This window comes from Cricetulus griseus, chromosome 5 (genome assembly GCF_003668045.3).
Source record: "Cricetulus griseus strain 17A/GY chromosome 5, alternate assembly CriGri-PICRH-1.0, whole genome shotgun sequence".
Classification (NCBI taxonomy): Eukaryota; Metazoa; Chordata; class Mammalia; order Rodentia; family Cricetidae; genus Cricetulus; species Cricetulus griseus.
The window spans coordinates 122,650,236-122,671,181 of NC_048598.1; the positions used below are offsets into that span (position 1 = coordinate 122,650,236).

The following is a 20,946-nucleotide window of genomic DNA, read 5'->3' on the forward strand; positions in this document are numbered from 1 at the left end:
ACAGGGTTTCTCTGTGGCTTTGGAGGCTGTCCTGGAACTAGCTCTTGTAGACCACGCTGGTCTCAAACTCACAGAGATCCAGCTACCTCTGCCTCCCGAGTGCTGGGATTAAAGGCATGCGCCACCAACGCCCGGCTTAACACCAATACTTACACAACAAGAATTACACATGAATCAGTTAATACACACCCATAATTATTCAAATACCCACAGTTACCCTGAGAATGTTTTTAGATACGTTTTCAATTCAGTAACCACTCAATGATTATGTCTCAATTCCTTTTATTCTAGAAAAGGCCTCCCCTGATTTTGTTTCATTGACCTTCTATTTTCAAGAACGCATGTTGAGGGCAGGTGAAGTCACAGGTAAAGCATTTGATGCACCAGCTTCATGGCCTGAGGCTGACCCCTGGAAATCACACAGACATGAAAGGAGAGAACTGGTCCCACGAGTTGTCCTCTGGCCTCCACACACATGCCATGTGCACACACACAAATAATAAGTGGATTCATTTTACTTTCTTAAAAAGCACATGCCAGTTTTGGTTGGTTGGTTGGTTGATTGGTTGGTTGGTTTGGTTTTGATTTTCCAAGGCAGGGTTTTGATGCATAGCTCTGGCTGTCCTGGCACTCACTCTGTAGACCAGGCTGGCCTTGAACTCACCGAGATCCACCTGCCTCTGCCTCCCAAGTGCTGAGAATAAAAGTGTGCACCACCACCACCCGGCCTCCAATTATTTTTCATTAAATGCCCTGTGATCTAAAATTGTTTCTTTATATTTCATTTCATTATTTCCATATATTTCATTTCTTTCCTTTTTCTAGCATTTATAATTCCAGCTGGGTTTAAAGACTAGTTAGACTTGGATTCAACACTGTGCCTGTAATGACGTCTTATGTTTCATATAATAGGAGTCACGTAACAAGAGTCAGTAATTCCTAACTTAAACTGGTTACAGTAACTGCCCAGGTTCTCAGTGCATACCTTCCCACTATAATTAATGATTTATCTGTAGGGGAGACCCTATCCCATGTGAACATCCTAATCACCAACCACACCCCCCCACCAAGAGTTTTAGCATCTATTGGTAATGTTCACTTTCATCAATTACTACATTAGATGGCTGTAATCAGGTGGTCTTTTTTCTGATATTTGATTTGGGTCTAGATCAAAGTGTGACCAGTGTTAAAATTCAGTTGCATAGTGCTGGCATTTTCCTGATGCAGTCTTCAGTTGTTAGCCTTTGCTACTCTTTTAGCGTCTAAGTATGTTCAATTGGGAATTTTGCATTCCTGGTCGTTGAACAGATGAGTGATTTGCATGTGCCTCTGTCACTGTGGCTGGCTTTCCATGCAACTGCTGAGAATTGTGTGACTCTGGGTGGAGCCCCAGGTGATGAGTGATGGTGCAGAGGTGCAGTTTCCCATTCAGAGATGCAATTTGCTTTCCCCTCCCTCAAACTGGGATGCACTCAGCTATCTTTTAAGGGAAGAATTATTCATTTCACAGTTTCCAAGGTTTTAGTCTTTCAATGCAAGCAGAGCACTCAAATCATGGCGGCCAGGAAGCAGAAGGCATGTCTGTGTTTGTTGGCTTTCCCCAAAGGGAGAAAGCAGCCTCCTTCAGGCCACCCTCAATGTTCCAGAATGGCCAGCATCCCCACAGAATGGCTAGCACACACCCCCACACAGAATGGCTAGCATGCTCACAGAATGGCTAGCATCCCCACAGAATGGCTAGCACCCCCCACAGAATGGCTAGTATCCCCACAGAATGGCTAGTATCCACATGCACTGCCCAGCACTCTAACCACCCTTCTCTTGAGACCAGTCCAACTCAAACATCAGGAAAGCATTCACATCAAAGGCTCTCTAAGGGGAAAGGATGTCAGTCTCATGTCACCCACGCCAGTGACCATTCTATGCACTGCACAGCTCCACGGAGCAGCTGCCTCATGGGCATGATATGGGATGTATGGACTATTTTCGAATCCTCATCTATGCAGGATTCCAGAGGCCACCAATAACATTGTCCAAGAGCCTCTCGCTGTCTTTTTTTTTTTTTTTTAGTTTACTTAAAATATGCATATGGGGAGGTGTTCATGTTAGTATGGGTGCCTGTGGAGGCCAGAAGAGGGCATCAGATCCTTTGAAGTTGGAGTTACAGGTGGTTTAAGCCTCCTAACGTGGATGCTGGGAACCAAACTTGGGACCCTTACAGAAGTAGTATACGAAGGAACTCTCGTTTTCAAGTAGTTACACCAAGCCAAAAGTCTGTCACTATCCCCAACCTAGGCCTAATCACACTAGTTGTGGTGGCTCGCACCAATAAACCCTGCATGGGAAAGGATGAGACAGGAATGTCACAGATTCAAAGTCAGTGTAGGCTACATAGTAAGACCTTATCTCAAAACCAAAAGAAAGTGACCATAAGCCTTGCCACAGATCTCAGCAATTAGGAATGTACAAGGCCCCTACCAGATCCTGTGGGCTCCAACCAGCCAAGAGAGAACTGCTTCTGAAAGACCCACTCTATCCCACCCCTGAGAGGGAGGGAGGAGTGTCGTGCAGGACAGCCACACCCACCTCTTTGATGCTACTGATATTGCATGCTTCAAACCTGGCTTCCAGCTTGAGACACATAGGCTCAGCATCCAAAAGTAGAGCCGCCAAGAGCTCAGCAAGAAAAGACTGATCTTCCTACTCACAAGTTTCTCAAGCCTCAGGTGCCTTAGGTGCCAGCTCATCTCCACAGCCAGAGTTCCCTCTGGGCTCTGCTTTGCATAGTCTCCAGTCTTCCAAGAATCCAACCACACTCCAGAAAGTTCTTCCCTCTGGAGGTAAGGAAGCCTTTCAGGGATTCACTGTGCCCCCTACACACACACCCCAGCAGGACACATATGGTCCAGGTATGGGCACAAAACAAAGTCTCATGGGAGGAAAAGCTGTGGAAACATCCCCTCCTGGAGGCAGCAACACCACATACCCCTATACCGTCCTGCTGATCTCGGGCTCTGCCTATGTGAGGGAACCAAAGGTAGCACAGTCCCTTTCACTTGGGGACAAATGATGACTAACTGGGCACGAGGAGGGCACCTTCCCAGGCAAACAACCTGAGGCAACAGGAACTGAGCTGGAAGGGAAGAGGGAAAGGTAACCCTGGTTGGTTGCAGGTCTCAGAAAGCTAGAGAAGCATGCTCAGCAGAGGTCAGAGGAGAGGATCAACCCTGGCCTGGGTATGAGTGGCACCCAGCAGGCACAGAGGTCAGGGAACTTGAACAAGGTAGGGGATCCAGGGAGATAAGGCTGTGGCTCTCCTCCCTTTGGAGTCATAGCCAGAGCAATGGTTCTGCAGATTGCATAATCTTTTATTTACCCACAGCTACATTTTGTCCAGAAACTCTATCCTGAAAGGAAACTAAAGAAAACATTCAGCAAGCACTGGGCAAGGAAGGCCAGCAGCAAAGAACAAGGGTGGTCCCCGCCGTGCCAGAGGATGGAGGTACACAATGTAACGGTCCCATTAAATTTCTCTCTGCCGCCTGGCTTTGGCCACCGCCCCACAGACAAGGCGCTGAGTGTTATCCTAGTGATCATGCTGCTATTTGTCATGTTCTCACTCGGCTGCACCATGGAGTTCAGCAAGATCAAGGCTCACTTGTGGAAGCCCAAAGGGGTGGTCATTGCCATGTTGTCCCAGTATGGCATCATGCCCCTCGCTGCCTTTGTCCTGGGCAAGGCCTTCCATCTGAAACCAATTGAGGCACTGGCCATCCTCATCTGTGGCTGCTCTCCCGGGGGAAACCTGTCCAACCTCTTCACCCTGGCCATGAAGGGAGACATGAACCTCAGGTAAGACTCGGGGTTAGGAGGGAGGGGTGTGGGATTGGGTGAGGAGGGGATGTCATAATCTGGGGAAGATCTGGGCTGGAGCCAGGAAAGGGGGAAGTAGGAGTTGGATTAAGGTTGGTGTTTATAGTCAAAGGCTTATGCTAAGTTGGGGCAGGCTCTGGAGTCTCTTTGGTTTAAGTACCAAGTGAAAAGTGCCGAGCTGGTCCAGAGGTATTAAACACCCCTGAATTCATAAAAGTATCTCAAGGATTGCTTTAAAGGAATGCAGATTTCAACCAGAGTCTCTGAGAACTGAAGCCACCTAACTGTGTGACAGGGAGTTGGCTCTGAAGCTGAAAATCTAGAAGGGACATAAAGGGTTCTGCACATTCCAGGGAGACCAAGGTGACTTGGGACCAAATGAACATCACAAATCCCTGCAGAGAAGAGACTCCAAAGGCTCTCCCCCAGTTTCTGGCCATTTAAGGTATGCCAAGACCCTTCACCCCCAGTGTCTGGGTATACGAGGTATACTAAGACCCTTCACCCAGTTGTCAGAGACCCTTCATCCTGTTGTCAGATGTAGTGAGATTGCCACCAGAAGACACCTCAGGTGAAAATGAGGTCCCAGCACTTGCCCGGGTTAGGCAGCGCCCCACTCAGTCTAACAAGCAGAGAGAAAGCCAACAACAGCCTGATCTCAGAGCATCCTAACCAGAAACCAGCAAGGTCCCTCCCCAAACAGCCTGACTCCTCTGGCTTGCAAAGTTATCTGTCCTTCACACAGGTATGACTGTTGCGGTCAATGCCTACCAGAGGAGGCCCTCTGGGCCTGCTTGGGCCATCGTGCCATGGCTGAGCTCACTAGCCCAAGCAAAGCTTAAGCCAGTCTCCTCTGAATCTGTCCTTAGTAGAGATGCTCAATCTCAGGTGATGCAGGGAACCCAGAGCCTATCTGCTTGGGCCCATGTGCATCCTGCCTGTGAATGAACTTTAGAGAGAAAACTAACCAAGGAGCCTCTCCTAGTGAGGCAACACTAGTGCAACTGGGGGGAGGGGCAAGGCTTGTCACACCTATGTGTCCCAAGAAATCCAGGTTAAAAGTCAGCTCTGATGCAGAAGAAATTTGAGTCACAGTAGTCAGAGAAGGGGCACTCTGAGGGGATCTGTGTAGCTGTGGAAGTGACAGAACAGGACAGGAATGGGGCTGGGGACCACATGAAGGACAACGGGTGAGTTGTTTTTTTTGTTTTTGTTTTTGTTTTTCAGTACCTCGAACCCTTTATTACTGAGGTCTTGAATGCATTTTGTTTAGTGCCATTTAATATTTTTTTCTTTTTTGTTTTATTTGAGTTACAAACACGATTGAATTACATGACAATCCCAGTTCCCTTCTCCCTCCCATCCTCCCCTACCACCCCCCCAACTAAAACCCTACCTATCACATATCCTTTCTTCTATTCTTCCCCTGACTCAACCTTTCTGCTCCCTCATGACCTCTGCATCCCTCCTCTTCTTCCCTTCTCATGCTGGTAGCTCCCTCCCCCATCTTCCCATGCTCTCAATTTGCTCAAGGGATCGTGACCCTTTCCCCTTCTCCAGGGGACAAAGTTTGTGTCTTTTAGGGTCCTCCTTGTTTACTAGTTTCTCTGGCAGTGTGGATTGTAGGCTGGTAATCCCTTACTCTATGTTTAAATTTTAATATTTTTTATATATTTGAATTACAAACAAGATTGAATTACATGACGACCCCAGTTCGCTTCTCCCTCCCTTCAACGGGTGAGTTTTTAAGGGTAACCAAGGGTCCCATTCTCACCAACTGGTGGCTGCTACTGAGTCCTCTCCAACATTAGCTGCTCTATAAGATGGGAGACCCTCCCACTATACCCAGCTCGTGGTGAGATCAAGAGCATGGCCCCTGGGCTCTGCTGCTTGCTCAACCTCTGGTTCCAAGTTCCAGACTCAGCCATGGGTGTTGATATGGCCACCTTCTGTCAAAGTCCCTTCCTCCCAAACAAACCTGCCCTACTCATACACATTAACCATGCCTCAGATCCCACTGGCTGAGTGTGAATATTACCCTCATGCCCTGCCAGATTTTGAATGCCAGTTGTCCTGAGAATTCCTACATGTATTACAGCAATGACAGTGGTGGTGGGAACTTGCACTAAACATTCTTTTCAGCAAAGTCAAATTTTAAACTTATTGTATGCCTGCATAAAGGTTTGGCCTGCATATATGCCTCTGCACTACATGTGCACTCGGTGCCCAAGGAGGCCAGAAGAGGGCACTGGATTCCCCTGGGACTGGAATTGTAGGTGGTTTTGAGCTGCCATGTGGATTCTAGGACTCACACCCAGGTCCTCTAGAAGAGCAGCCAGTGCTCATAACCACTGAGCCATCTCTGCAGCCCACCCCCACAAAGTCCCATTTTATTCTCTTAATACCCTTGTTGTCCACTGTATACATCCTGCAGTGGTCCTTGTTTTGGTGGCAGACGTGGATGGGTACTTACAAGGCGGAGTGCTATAACTGACCACATTCACAGATGAGGAAACAGTCTTAGAACTTAACACCTTTGGACAGGCTGGCTGGCTGCAGAGCTGGTGCATCTACTCACATGTCTGTCAAGCTAGCCTGTTCCTTGACTGAGTGAATGGAGGCTGCCCGCCAGGCTCAAAGATGCTGGCCTCTCTAATCGGACATGAGTATTGTACAGGAGGGGAATGCAGTCATCACAGTTCCCTGCCTTTCTTTTTTAAGGATTTTTTATTTTATATGTCTGAGCATTTTCCTACATGTATATAAGCACACTGTGTGCATGTCCTGGAGCACATGGAGGCCAGAAGACTGTACTGGATCCCCTGAAACTAGAGCCATAGACAGTTGTGAGTCACTATGTGGATGCTGGCAATCAAACCCTGGATGTCTGGGAAGAGCAGCCAGTGCTTTTAACAACTGAGCCACCACTCCAGCCCCAAGCTTTCTGCTGCTGCTTCTTTCCCCCCACCCTTTGAAGCCTATCCTGGCACTCGCTCTGGAGACCAGGCTGGCCTCGAACTCACAGAGATCCTCCTGCCTCTGTCTCCTGAGTGCTGGGATTAAAAGCACGAGCCACCAACACCTGGCACTTTCTGCTTCTTGAGAGAAGATTGAATCTCCTTTTTTTTTTTTTTAGTTGAGCAATATTTTTTATTTTAGAAACAATCTTATTTTACATATCAATCCCAGTTCCCTCTCCCTCCCACCCATGCCCTCCACCAACCCCCCAAACCTACTCCCCACTCACTCCCCAAGGATAGTGAGGCCTTCCATGGGGGAATCATCAAAGTCTGTCATATCCTTTGGGGGAGGGTCTAGGCCCTCTTTCATGTATCTGGGCTGCAATATTACCCCTCCATAGGGAATGGACTTCCAAAGTCTATTTGTGCTCTAGGGATAAACACTGGCTCCACTGTTAGAGGTCCCATAGACTACCCAGGCCTCATAGCTGGCACACATATTCAGAGGGCTTGGTTAGGTCCAATGCTGGTTCCCCAGCTTTATGACTAGGGTCTTTGTGCCCTCACTAGGTCAGGTCAACTGTTTCTGTGGATTTTGAGTCTCCATTTTTAGGTGAAATCTCCAAAATTTCAAACATCATCCGAATGCATCTACAAGGCTGTGCAAACCAAGCAGTGTCTAAGGGCCAGATGTGGCCCCGCTGTCTACTTTGAGGCCTCTATTTAAGCTCACTATGTTCTACTTAAGAGTTAGAAGTAAATGGTGAGGAGGTAGACAGACAGCTCAGTGGTTAAGAGCACTGACTCTTCTTCCAGAAGATGTGGGTTCAATTCCCAGCACCCATATGGCAGCTCACAACTGTCTGTAACTCCAGCTCTAAGAGATCAGACACCCTCCACAAACTTAAATACAGGCAAAACACCAATACACATGATAGAAAAGTAAAGACATAAATAAGAAGATAAGTTTTTAAAAAAACAAAAAAGAACTAAAGGGTAAGACTTATTGTTCCATTTTACTTGCTAGGAAATGGAAGTAAAGAAACCTGCCAATATCTCCTAAGAGCTGAGCAAAAGAGGGGTCAGAGCCCTCTCCCATGGTTATTCTGTCTTCAAAATGATTTAAGTCTGAGGGGGGACACCAGACAGCCAGGCATGACAGCTTTCTAGAGGAAGTGAACTTGTTAGGAACAGCCTTGACTCTTGCCATCCTCAAGCTCCTCTGATCCCTTTAACCTGCTGGTCCCAAAACAGAGCCCAGTGGCCAGGCAGACAAAAGGCCTGGACACCACCCCAGGATCCTTACAAGTTCCCCACTATGACACAGGAAGCCATTGTGATTCCTACACATTTCCCACTTCACCATGGGGACTGGATGGTCACTTCACAGGGTCCTCAGCTTGTGCCTCTGATCTTTCTACTCCTTTCCAATTTACAAATTTAAAAAAAAAAAAGGAGGGCCTGTGCAATGAGCTCATTCTTAATCAAGAAGGGGTTGGGAGCAGTGGTGAATATCTGTCATCCCAGCAGGTGGCTGAGGGGGGGAAATGCTTGAGAGTCCGTCTCAAATAAAAGAACTTGGAAGTAAGCCTGATGTGGTTGCACAGGCCTGTAATGCCAGCATGTGGAAGGTGAAGGCAGAAGGTGTCAGGAGTTCAAGGTCACCCTCCACTACACATGGAGTTATAGGTTATATAAGGTCCTGCCTAAAAAAAGCAAAAACAAACAAGAAAGAAGACTGGAAACACAAATCTGCCATCCCATCTTAACCAGACCCAAGGTCCACAGTGTTGCAATAGTCCCAATCTTAGAAGCTAGAATCTGCAGGTCACCTCCCAATCGGGATCCTTCATGGTAAACTGAGGATCACAGCAGTCACAGGTGGCAGCAGGTCGGGAATGGATACCAGTATCTGTGATTGTGGAGGAAAATGCCTGAGATTCTGGGAACACAGCTCTACACATCTAAGGGGCAAGGCACACAAAGTCCCAGAATACACTCTAGAACTCCTGACACAAAACCAGAGTAAGCTTGATATCTCTGGACAGGAAGACAAACACACAACTTGTAAATTGGTCTTCTACAAAGAGACCAATAGCTTACACAGAAGCCGCCATACACTTCTCTATCTCATTCCCTCTAACACACCTCAAAGAGTGTAACTCCCAGGACTCCAAGAACATTTTTAAAATTTTGTTTATATGTTATTTGTAACGATAACTCTTTCTGCCAGCTGCCTGGGTTCCACCGCCATGTTAGGGCCCCAAATAATATTAGTTACAATACTGCTGGCCAATGACTAGGATTTCTTATTTGCTAGCTCTGTCTTAAGTATCAATCATAACCATTAATCTATATATTTTATAAAGACTTATCGAGGACACCAGCAGCATGCATCCTCTCTTCACAAGATCACATGGCAACCCTCCTCCTTACTACATTTCCCAGAATCCTCCTCGACTCCCAGTCCCACCTATCTTGATTCCCTATTGGCCAACAGTGTTTTATTTATCAACCAATAAGACAAACATATACACAGAAGGACTTCCCCCATCCGTTGTTATTGTTTTGTTTTAGGTTGGTTGGTTGTGACAGAGTCTCATGTAGCCTGGGCTGGTTTTGAACTCACTGTGTAGCCAAAATGACCTTGAACTTCTGATCTTCCTGTCCCAGCCTGACTGCTGATATTACATGCTACCATCATCATCCCTGACTCTCTCAGTCTGTGTGTGTGTGTGTGTGTGTGTGTGTGAGTGTGTGTGTGTGTGTGTGTATGTGTGTGTGTGTGTGTATACCTGCTGAGGCCAGAAAAGGACTCCAGAACTCCTGAAGCTGGAATTACAGGAGGTTAAGCCACCCAAAGTGGGTGCTGGGAATGAACTTGGGTCCTTTGGAAGAACAGCAAGCATTCTTAAGTATAAAGCCATTACCAGCCCTGGCTCTCTCTCTTTAAAAATGTATTGATTTGTATGTTTTATGTACAAGAGTGCTCTGTCTTCATACACAAGATCCCATTACACCATTGCGAGCCACCATGTAGTTACTCAGGACCACTGGAAGAACAGCCAGTGTTCTTAACCACTGACCGTCTCTCATCATGTCCCCTGCCCTGCTTTCTTTTCTTTTCTTTCTTTTTTTTTTTTGTTTGTTCGTTTGTTTTTGTTTTTCTTTTTTCTTTTTTCTTTTTTTTGGTTTTTCGAGACAGGGTTTCTCTGTATTGTTTTGGAGCCTATCCTGGAACTAGTTCTGTAGACCAGGCTGTCCTCGAACTCACAGTGATCCTCCTGCCTCTGCCTCCCAAGTGCTGGGACTAAAGGTGTGCGCCATCACCACCCTGCACAAGATATTTTCAAACCACGTGTACTACATGCACCAACAGATAATCTACTGTATTTGCAAGTTTTAAATTTGATATCAACAGATCATACATTTGGCAAATTTGCTCTGAGAGCTGGTGTCTTAGCTTCCTGACCAAAAGCAGCTTGGGGAGTTTATTTTACCTTACAGCTTATAGTTCATTGTCTAGGGAAGTTGGTGCAGGAACTCAAGACCAGAGCTGACGCAGAGGCCATGGAGCAGTGCTGCTCACTGGCTTGTTCCTCATGGTTTGCTCAGCCTGCTTTCTCTTGACAGCCAGCGCCACCAGCCTACAGATGGCACCACACACAGTGAGCTGGGTCCTTCCATGTCAATCCTCAATCAAGAAAATGTCCTGCAGACTTGTCTACAAGCCGATTATATGGAGGCATTTTCTCAATGAAGATTCCTTCTTCCCAAATGACCCTAGTTTGTGTCAAGTTGACACCAAAACTAACTTAGGCATATCAGTAAAACACCTACCGAGTGTATTTAAACTGCTGTGTGGTTTGCTGCACTTATCTCTTGGAAGACATTCCTGATTCCATAGCCTGCTTCTATAGACAGCCCTGTGTGCATGGCTTTCTTGTTCCCAGGTGTGATCATGAGAAATAAAAGCAGGAATGGGAGATTATGGTAATCACACATCATCTGCAAGGAAGCTTCCAGAGTTGTTCCACTTCACACTTCCTTACCTGGAAATCTGTTTTTTGTTTGTTTGTTTGTTTGGTTGGTTGGTTGGTTTTGTTTTGGGGGTTTTGTTTTTTGTTTTTTGGTTTTGTGTGTGGTGTGTGTGTGTGTGTGTGTGTGTGTGTGTGTGTGTGTGTGTGTGTGTGTGTGCGCGTGCGCTCCCGCGCACGCTTGAGACAGGATTTCTCTGTATAACAGCTCTGACTGTCCTGGCACTCACTTTGTAGAACAGACTGGCCTTGAACTCACATACATCTGCCTGCCTCTGACTCCAAAATTCTAGGATTAGAACTTAAATCTAGGATTGGACGTGTACCACCACCGCCCCACTTTTCAGCATCATTCTATTTGGAATCACTGGGTTTTTTCATCTGGAAATGGGATGGACTGTGTTTCTATGGGGTTGTTCTGAAAGAACTTTTTTGATTTCCAAAGTGATTTGAATGTATCACTTCAATATATATATTGAAAATGTCATCATCATACACTTAGTAAGTGCTTCTAACTTAGTCAATTCTATACTGTTTTGTCTTGACTAGTCAGAGCTTTAATAAATCCTATACTGTCTATAAAGATATTTCCTATATTTTCTTTGAAAAATACTTGCCTTTCACATGGAAATTTGTTTTTTTGTTTTGTTTTGTTTTTCAAGACAGGGTTGCTTTATGTAACAGCTCTGGCTGTCCTGAAACTTGCTTTGTAGACCAGGCTGGCCTCAAACTCAGAGATCTCCCTGACTCTGCCTCTGGGAGTAAAGGCGTGCACCACCACCACCACCCGGCTTCACATTAATCTTTTTTGTTGTTGTTGTTGTTGTTGTTTTTGTTTTGAACTCACTCTGTAGACCAGGCTGGTCTCAAACTCACAGAGATACGCCTGCCTCTGCCTCCCGAGTGCTGGGATCAAAGGCATGCGCCACCAACGCCTGGCCCTCAAGGAAATCTTAAATCAACTTAGAACTTATTTTTACAAGTGACCCAATCTTTATTTTCCATCTGAATAAATATTAAGCACCATTCATGCTTTTTTCCTCCAATACTACTTAGTATCACCTCTCTTATTAGTCAAATAAGATTGAGCTTTCATCTGGACTCTTATTGGTCAATGTGGCTGTCTGTCAGTGCATTTTCTTAATTACAGTGACTTTACAGGTCACTTCATGAAAATGTTTACAGTTTTTCACCTTTCTACTTTTGCACTTGAATTTTAGGATCAGCTTTCAAATCTACAAAATTTCTAGAATTCTGATGAGCTTTCCATTGAATGTGTGTGGGGGGGTGGTTTGTGTATGTGTGAGTGTGTTTTACCTGCATCTCTGTGAACCACATGCCTGCCTGATGTCCTCTTTACAGGACGAGATCCCCTGGAACTGGAGTTACAAATGGTTGTGAGCTGCCATGTGGGTGCTGGGGATTGAACCCAGGTCCTCCAGAAGCTGCGAGTGCTCTTAATCCCTGAGCCATCTCATCTACCCCAGCATTTACACACAAGTTTTGAGACTATTTTCACTTATAGTTCCAAAGAGATAGTCCATCATAATGGAGGCATGATAGGAGCAGGAAGTTGGATGATCACATCATCCATATACAGGAAGTAGTAAATGCAAACAGGAGGTAGGCGGGGCTCCAAAACCTCAAAGCCCAGCCCCAGTGACATACTTCTTCCATCAAATCTCTCCCTCTTAAGGATCTATAACCTTCCCCAATAGCACCACCAACTGAGGACCAAGTTTTCAACTACATGAGCACATAGGGGACATCTCTCACCCAAACCACCTCACCACCTTTATAATCTTGCCATCCCATTCTGCCATGAATATAGAATCGCCCTCAGCCTTCTTCCATACTTTTCTATGGTGTTGTAGTTGGAAATTTGTTCCTCCCCACCTGTTCCCAAATAACCAGCAGCTGCTTCCCTAATATATATGTTATAAATGCTCGGCCAATAGCTCAGGCTTGTTACTAACTAGCTCGTGCATTTTAATTAACCCCTATTTCTTATCTAGGCTTTGCCATGTGGTTGGTTCAGGGCTTGTTACCTCATTTTTTCTACATGTCCCGCTTCCTCAGTGACTGACTGTCGTCTTCTGAGTCTGCCCTTCTCCTTCCCATCATTCTTGGTTTGGTTGTCTCGCCTACACTTCCTGCCTGGCTATGGGCCATTTTTATTAAACCAATTTGAATGGCAAAACTTTTTTTTTGTATTTTTTTTTTTGTTTTTCGAGACAGGGTTTCTCTGTGTAGCTTTGGAGCCTATCCTGGCACTCGCTCTGTAGACCAGGCTGGCCTCAAACTCACAGAGATCCACCTGCCTCTGCCTCCCAAGTGCTGGGATTAAAGGCGTGCACCACCAAAGCCTGGCTTTGAGTGGCAAATCTGTACACTCTACAGGAGGATTATTTTTTTTAAGATTTACTTATTATGTATACAGTGTTCTGTCTGCAGGTGTCCCTGCAAGCCAGAAGAGGGCACCCAGATCTCAAAATGGATGGTTGTGAGCCACCATGTGATTGCTGGGAATTGAACTCAGGACTTCTGGAAGAGCAGCCAGTGCTCTTAACCTCTGAGCCATCTCTCCAGCCCTACAAGAGAATTATTAAACAGCATTATGTTTGATAATTTCTTCAGTAAAAAATCTTGTCACCTCCTTGAAATTTATTTCAAATATTTTATAATTTTGATTACAAATGCCATCTTAAAAAAAACTTTTTGAGGAACTGGAAGAGATGGCTCAGCAGCCAAGAGCACTGGTTGCTCTTCAAGAGGACCTGGGTTTTTAATTCCCAGCACCCACAGGGTAGCTCACAACTGTCTATAGTTCTAGTTCCAGGGGATCCAACACCCTCGTACAAACATATATGCAGACAAAACACCAATGCAAATAAAATAAAAATAAATCACCATTTTTCTATTAGTAGCATATCTGATCCCAATTTATTATCTTATATTGCTCATATGTTTATAACCCTTTTAATTTTTTAGTTATAATGGAAATTTTCCTCTATGATCAATCAATCCTTAACAAAAAAAAATTTCTCTTCCTATCCACTATTTCTCTTGCTGTCTACTGTAATATATAAAAGAGGTGATAACACAATGTCTTATTCCATTTATTGTAAGAAATCTTTTTGTTTACCACTAAACTTGTTTAGTGATAAACTTTTAGTAGCTATCACTTTCAAAATTAGAATTTACCATTGTTGATGTACTAAACTTTTTAACATTGAATCTTTAATTTTCTGTGTCTATCCTATTATGGTTTCTAATATTGTAATATGTCCAAAAGCAACTTGAGGAGTAAGGGGTTTCTTTTACTTATACTTCCAAATCACAGCCATCATTGAAGGAAGTCAGGGCAAGAACCTGCAGCAAGGAACTGAAGCAGAGGCCATGGAAGGATGCTGCTTATGGCTTTCTCAGTCTTTCTTAAGCATCCAGGACCACCTGCCCAGGGGCTGCATGCATAGTGAAATGGGCCCTCCAACTCAATCATTAGTCAAGAAAAAGTGATTTTATTTAAATTGGAATGGCATCTTCTTGGATAAAGCATATGGGTTTAGAAGAAGCTGGACAGGCCTGTGTTTGTATCTTCTATTAGCCACTTAGTATGCGCTACTTGGAATAAGTCAAAAACCCTTCCAACTTTTATTCAGCTTCTTTTGAGATGGCTGGGCAAAAATAGGAAATGATATGGCTGGGTGGAGAGAGGGTATAAACAGAAACAGGAACTCACTTTCTTGTCTGCTGAGACGCTAAGGAGGTAAGGTGTGGCTGTGGCTTGCTCCTCTCTGATCTTCAGACAGGCTTTATTTGTACAAGCAAGGTATCACCACGTTTACTGCTCAACAAAGTGGTATAAGACATGCAACACAGTGTCTAGCACACAGAAGGTACTCAAACATCTAAATGGCTTTTTCTTTGTTCTTCTCTCCCACTCAGCATTGTGATGACTACCTGCTCTACCTTTGCTGCCTTGGGTATGATGCCTCTCCTCTTGTACATCTACACAAAAGGGATCTATGATGGAGATCTTAAGGACAAGGTGCCCTATGGAGGCATTATGATATCACTGGTCATGGTTCTCATTCCTTGTAGCATAGGGATCTTCCTCAAGACCAAAAAGCCACAGTATGTTCCTTACATCATCAAGGTAAGAACTGAAGGTCCTGTTTAAATAAAGCATATCAGCAATTGCCACCATAGGCTACTTAGAGTTTTGGTTTTTTGTTTATTTTGTTTTGTTTTTGACTCACTGTCCTAGAGATTCTAGTTGGATGCTGGGTCACTTGGCAAAGGGAAGTTCACATTCCAGTAGAGAGGACAGCATCAAACCCCTAACCCTTTTCATTACCATGCCCGATATGACCTAACCTTTTGTTAGGCTCCCACCCTGAGGCCCACAGTACTTTATGGCAGTATCTATGGACATGTGGAGAGGTGGGTAGAGATTGCACTCATCCAAACCCTTACTCTTGGTATATCTACTACTTCATGAAATTGTAATATGAACAAATGCTTTTGAAGAATCGGGAGAAAAAATGAACACACACACCTTCTAGTATAAATAAAATAAAAACCTATAATTCCTCTTTGCTGCTTAAGTTTCTGCCATACACCTTGAAGGCTTACTGTCTCCAGAGTTTGTCATTTGAAAAAGGTAATTCAAAAAAGGGATAAAATCCAACAATAGCAGGCAAACAAGTCTGGTGGTCTTTAAGATTACTGAAGGCCGCCAGGCATTGGTGGTGCACACCTTTAATTCCAGCATTCGGGAGGCAGAGGCAGGCAGATCTCTGTGAGTTCGAGGCCAGCCTGGTCTCCAGAGCGAGTGCCAGGATAGGCTCCAAAGCTACACAGAGAAACCTTGTCTTGGGGGGAAAAAAAAAGAGATTACTGAAGGCCAGAGTGGTTAGGCTTCTTGGAGGGGCTTGAGCCAGATACATAGGCTGGGATTTACATAAGCATGGAGAGAGGCCAAATAGAAAACAGGAGGTAACAGGGCAACCTTGGCTAACTAGCTAGTAGAGACTAAGGGGAAGCATAAAGACTTCCAGAATTTCACAGAAAGATGTAAGTTCACAGAAGTTTGAAAAAACACTGCAGTCACAGAGAGGGTACTATCATTGCTTGCTTGCCCTTAGAAGAACATGAAACTGGTCAATTTCATCCTGTAGTTCAACCCTTGTCAGTCTCCTGTACACAGAAAGTTCTAGGTGGCCAGCCAGGACCACACTGCGAGAACACATCACAAAAATCAAGTAAACGCCAGGCATTGGTGGCGCATATCTTTAATCCCAGCACTCAGGAGGCAGAAGCAGGTGGATCTCTGTGAGTTCAAGACCAGACTGGTCTATAATGGGAGTCCCAGGACAGCCTCCAAAACCACAGAGAAACCCTGTCTGGAAACCACCTCCCCATTAAAAACAACAAAAAAAAAATCAAGTAAACATCACACACAGGAATAAAATGGAAACTAGAGCCAAGTCACAGCATAATCATTACAAAATAACTTGATAATGAAAAATATTTTGCTATATATTTTTTAAAGATTTCATTTTATTTATTTATTACATATACAACATTCTGCTTCCATGTGTATCTGCACACCAGAAGAGGGCACCAGATCTCATAACGGATGGTTGTGAGCCACCATGTGGTTGCTAGGAATTGAACTCAGGACCTCTGGAAGAGCAGTCAGTGCTCTTAACCTCTGAGCCATCTCTCCAGCCCCTTGTTATTTCTTTATTTAAAAGATGAAAAACCAAGACAAATTTACACATTTTTGCCATTTTGAAACATACCGCAAAGAGCATGGAAGAAAATTTACATCCTTTTATTTCATAATGAAAACCCTGAGCAGTCATTTCACTAGAACCTACCTATTAAAGGTTCACAGTAGTGTATAGAAGATGCAACTACAAAGTTAACTTTAGGATAAAAACATGCTATTGCCCCCAATACATGTTTCTACCTCACTTTCTTGGAGTGGGAAAGATGGATTTACAGAGTTCATAATCATGCTATTACACGTTCCTGGGACTTTCCCACCTTGTTTCCAGATCACACAACTGCGCTGGTTTCTCTTTAGGGTTACACATCATTAGGCTACCTGGTTCAACCATCTGTGCTTCTTGGCAATTTCCGTAAGTCCAGTTCAGTGCCTCTCAATTTTCCTAACACTGCAACCTTTTAATACCTCATGTTGTGGTGACCTCCAACCATAAAATTTTTGTTTGCTAGTTTATAACTAATTTTGCTACTATTGTGTGAATCTTTGTTTTCTGATGGTCTTAGGCAACCTCTGTGAAAGGGTCATTTGACCCCCAAAAGGGGTGCAACCCATAAGTTGAGAAGTGCTGCCCTAAAACAGTGAGGTTCCTCTCTGTAATGTAGGTTGAGAAAAGCTCCAAAATACATTTGGGTACAGTCTTGTGCAAATGTTTATGGACTGAAAATGTCACTTATAAGTATCAGTTTCGTAGGACCAGGGAATCTCATCTCCTCACAGCTATAGCACAAAAGAAAGTCATTGAAAATTTCACAGCAGTCTGAGCTATGTCAAAAGCAGCTGACTGTGCTTGGCTATGTTTTAGTTATTAAAATATTCGCAAATATTTAAGTTTTCTAGCTACTTATAAGAAATCCAAAAAAAAAGGAAGATAAAGGTTTTTCGTATCTCCTTCCTGTTCTAATAAGAATGACCTCTGCTCCCAATTCCTGTGTGTCTTACCACTCCTGTTGTCCACTCCCACCCTTCTAATGGCCTCTTCTTGTCCCCACGTCCAGGGAGGAATGACCATCACTTTCTTACTCAGTGTGGCTGTCACAGTCCTGTCTGTCATCAATGTGGGCGACAGTATCAAGTTTGCCATGACCCCGCCATTACTGGCCACCTCCTGCCTGATGCCTTTCTCTGGCTTCCTGCTGGGCTATGTTCTCTCTGCTCTCTTCCAGCTCAGTCCAAGGTAGGTCATCAAGTTTGCCATGACCCCGCCATTACTGGCCACCTCCTGCCTGATGCCTTTCTCTGGCTTCCTGCTGGGCTATGTTCTCTCTGCTCTCTTCCAGCTCAGTCCAAGGTAGGTCTCTTAGGTTCCATTTCCCTCGGGGCCTTTCTGTAAGGGCAGAGCATTTCCTGGCATATAGTGGGGCACCAACTGAACAAGGACTTTGTGGACAATGAGAAATACTGAGGTTGGGGGTAGGGGTGGAGGTGTTGCACTAATAGTGGAGTCTACCATCTCCCAGCTTAGAGCCCACCTCCTGGAGCTGCCTGACAATTTGTGGTGCTGGGGCAGCTTTTAATGCCACTGCTTATTCTCCTCCTTGTCCACTCTTCTTGCTCTTCTGACAAGAACAATGTAGGACAGAAGTTACATTAAGTTGTACTCCTAGCTCTGATCTTTAGCTATAGTGGAACCCAACTCACATATACAGCCACTGTAAAAGATCAACTTGAGGGTCAGTGGCAACATCAGAGGCCTGTTAGCCTAAATACTTAACGTGGGAGTCTATAGTACAGTAGTTAACCTTCCTAATGCTGAAGCTACTTGTAACACAATTCCTCTTGTGGTGGTGACCACCAACTATAAAATTATTTCATTACTACTTCATAACTGTAATTTTACTATTGTTATGAATCATAATGGAAATGTGTTTTCCAATGGTCTTAGGCAACCCCTGTGGAAGACTCATTCAACCCCCAAGATGAGAACCACTGCATTAATAGAATCTTACCCTACACCCTAAGAGATGCTCGTTTTCAAAATCCACTATTATAGCCATGTTGATAAAGATAAAATTACTGTGCACCTATCACTCAAGGGAAAAGGCTGCCCATGACCACAGTGCTACATATCACAATGGCCACAGCACGAAGGGTAATCCCAGCATTCTCATATTGCACTAAAGCTTTAACACACTTGGAATATGTATTCACCAAATATAAACACTAATCCACAAAATGGAAAGCAAAATTAGGGAATAAAGCTTTCAAAGATACATAGTGAGGCTGACGCTTGCTTTTAATGACAAGTTCTAGAATTAAAGATACATTAGCAACAAACAGGCACAAGATAAGTTGACATTTCAATCTGCTATCTAGTCAAAAGTGCAACTGTCATATAAGACTATCATAACAAGCTAATGCATGATATTGGCTCCTAGTTTCACTTATCTGCCATTTACTTTCAAGTTTTAATTTAGCAGTTCTATAAAAGAGGACCAATCCAGATTTCTAAGCAATTCAAAAAGGCCTTCCTTGGGGCCAGATAGAATTAGCTCAGTGGTAGAGTACATCCCTAGTACATACAAGGTCCCCGGCACATGCATGTATGCACACACAACACAGCTTTTATAAACTCTGTACCATTTCATCCCCATCCTTCTCAGAGTTAAGACTGGCAGTAGGAATCAGGTTAACTTTTTCCAAACCCATTGTGTACTTCAACTCAATTTCTCCCCACCTTCCCACACTGAACGCTATAGGACTACAAGTTAGAAGGGGAAAGAAAGGGTAGGCATAGCAGCTGCCAACCATCTTCTCCGTTAAGCACTTTTCCCCACTCACACAGGTGCAGACGCACCATCAGCATGGAAACAGGATTCCAAAATGTCCAACTCTGTTCTACCATCCTCAACGTGACCTTCCCCCCTCAAGTCATTGGACCACTGTTCTTCTTTCCTCTTCTCTATATGGTTTTCCAACTTGGGGAAGCAATTCTCTTCATTATTATCTTCCGGTGCTATGAGAAAATCAAGCCTCCCAAGGGTGAGTACTGAATCATCTCCCCTTTGAATACTGCCACACTGGACCTGAGCTCCCAACAAAAGGTTCCCAAAAGGGACCTGACCCAGGGTAGCACTAAAAATATATCAATAGCACTGTCATAAGTTGAGAAAATCAAGTTGTGGAGTTTCTCTCAGGGGACTGAAGAGTGGACTACTTGTCTAAGCAAGAGAACTGTCACTATAATAGGACACAACTACATTAGCTCTAAGGTATTTCTAGGGTGTTTGGGAAGCTTCAGCATTCTTACAGTAAGTATTTAGTTTTCTGTTAACAAAGTCAAGTCCTTGCATCCCCACTCCCCAGGGAAAGCACAAGAGCCCTAATACCACAGATTCCAAAGAGTCCACTCTGGTTACACAGTAATTTAATCACAAGCTTCTTAAATACATATCTGGTATGATTTACACTCATTACTAGAATAGAGCACTTTGTTTTTTGACACAGGATTCCTGTGTAGCCCTGAACTTACTCTGTAGACTAGGCTTGCCTTCAATTCACCTACCTCGATATTGGGATTAAAGGTGTGGTGTGCTCCACCACATAGCTGAGAGCACTTTTAACCCCTCCCCCAAAGTGCTTCTGAGTGGTTAGACAGTAAAGAACATTTGCAGGGACTGGAGAGATGGGTCAGCAGTTTAAGAACACATGGTTGCTCTTCCACAGGGACCCACAAAGCTGCCCTCTTCTGGCTTCCACTGAAACTGCATGCAGTACAAAGACACAGATGCAGTGATACCCATATGTGTAAATACAGTACTTTTTAAATTGTTTGCATGGGTATGTGCACAGACCCATATAGTCAGAACTCCAGAGTAAATTCCCTTTTCCATGTGATTTCAGGGTTCAAATATGTTTAGCAGTGAGCACCTTCACCTGCCGAGTCCTCACCAGCCATCAGTGTACCATTTTTTGTGGCACTGGGCACTGAACTGAGTAGCTCCCTTTTGTTTTCTGTATGTAGTTCAGGTTATCCTCAAACTAATCTCTAGCCTCCAAGAGATCAAATTACATCAAGTACCATGTCCAGGCATCTTTTTAGTAGCTGATATCAAACCCAGAATTTGGCATGCTAGGAAAGCATTCCCCTAGTTACACCCCCAGATCCTTTTAAACAAAAGCTCAAGAGCAACTGTGATTTGCACCTCAAGACAGATTCAAAACTTTGCTTGGTAGAGTTCACCATTACCAAACCAGCAAATGCCAATGATCCCTTTCAAGTAGGATGTGATCCTGGTTTTCAAGAAGCCAAAAAGGAAAGGAAAATGCTATCACACTA

At 44.3% G+C, this 20,946-nt stretch overlaps 1 protein-coding gene across 1 annotated transcript; it reads left to right on the forward strand.

Annotated features, from left to right (window-relative positions):
• Nucleotides 1–3,496: 3,496 nt before the first annotated feature.
• Nucleotides 3,497–19,660, forward strand: Slc10a1 (solute carrier family 10 member 1). Its single transcript, XM_035445175.1, has 4 exons — nt 3,497–3,852; nt 14,819–15,029; nt 17,666–17,844; nt 19,453–19,660. The coding sequence occupies exons 1-4, from the start codon at nt 3,497–3,499 to the stop codon at nt 19,658–19,660; spliced, it is 954 nt and encodes a 317-aa protein (XP_035301066.1).
• The last annotated feature ends 1,286 nt before the right edge of the window (nt 19,661–20,946 follow it).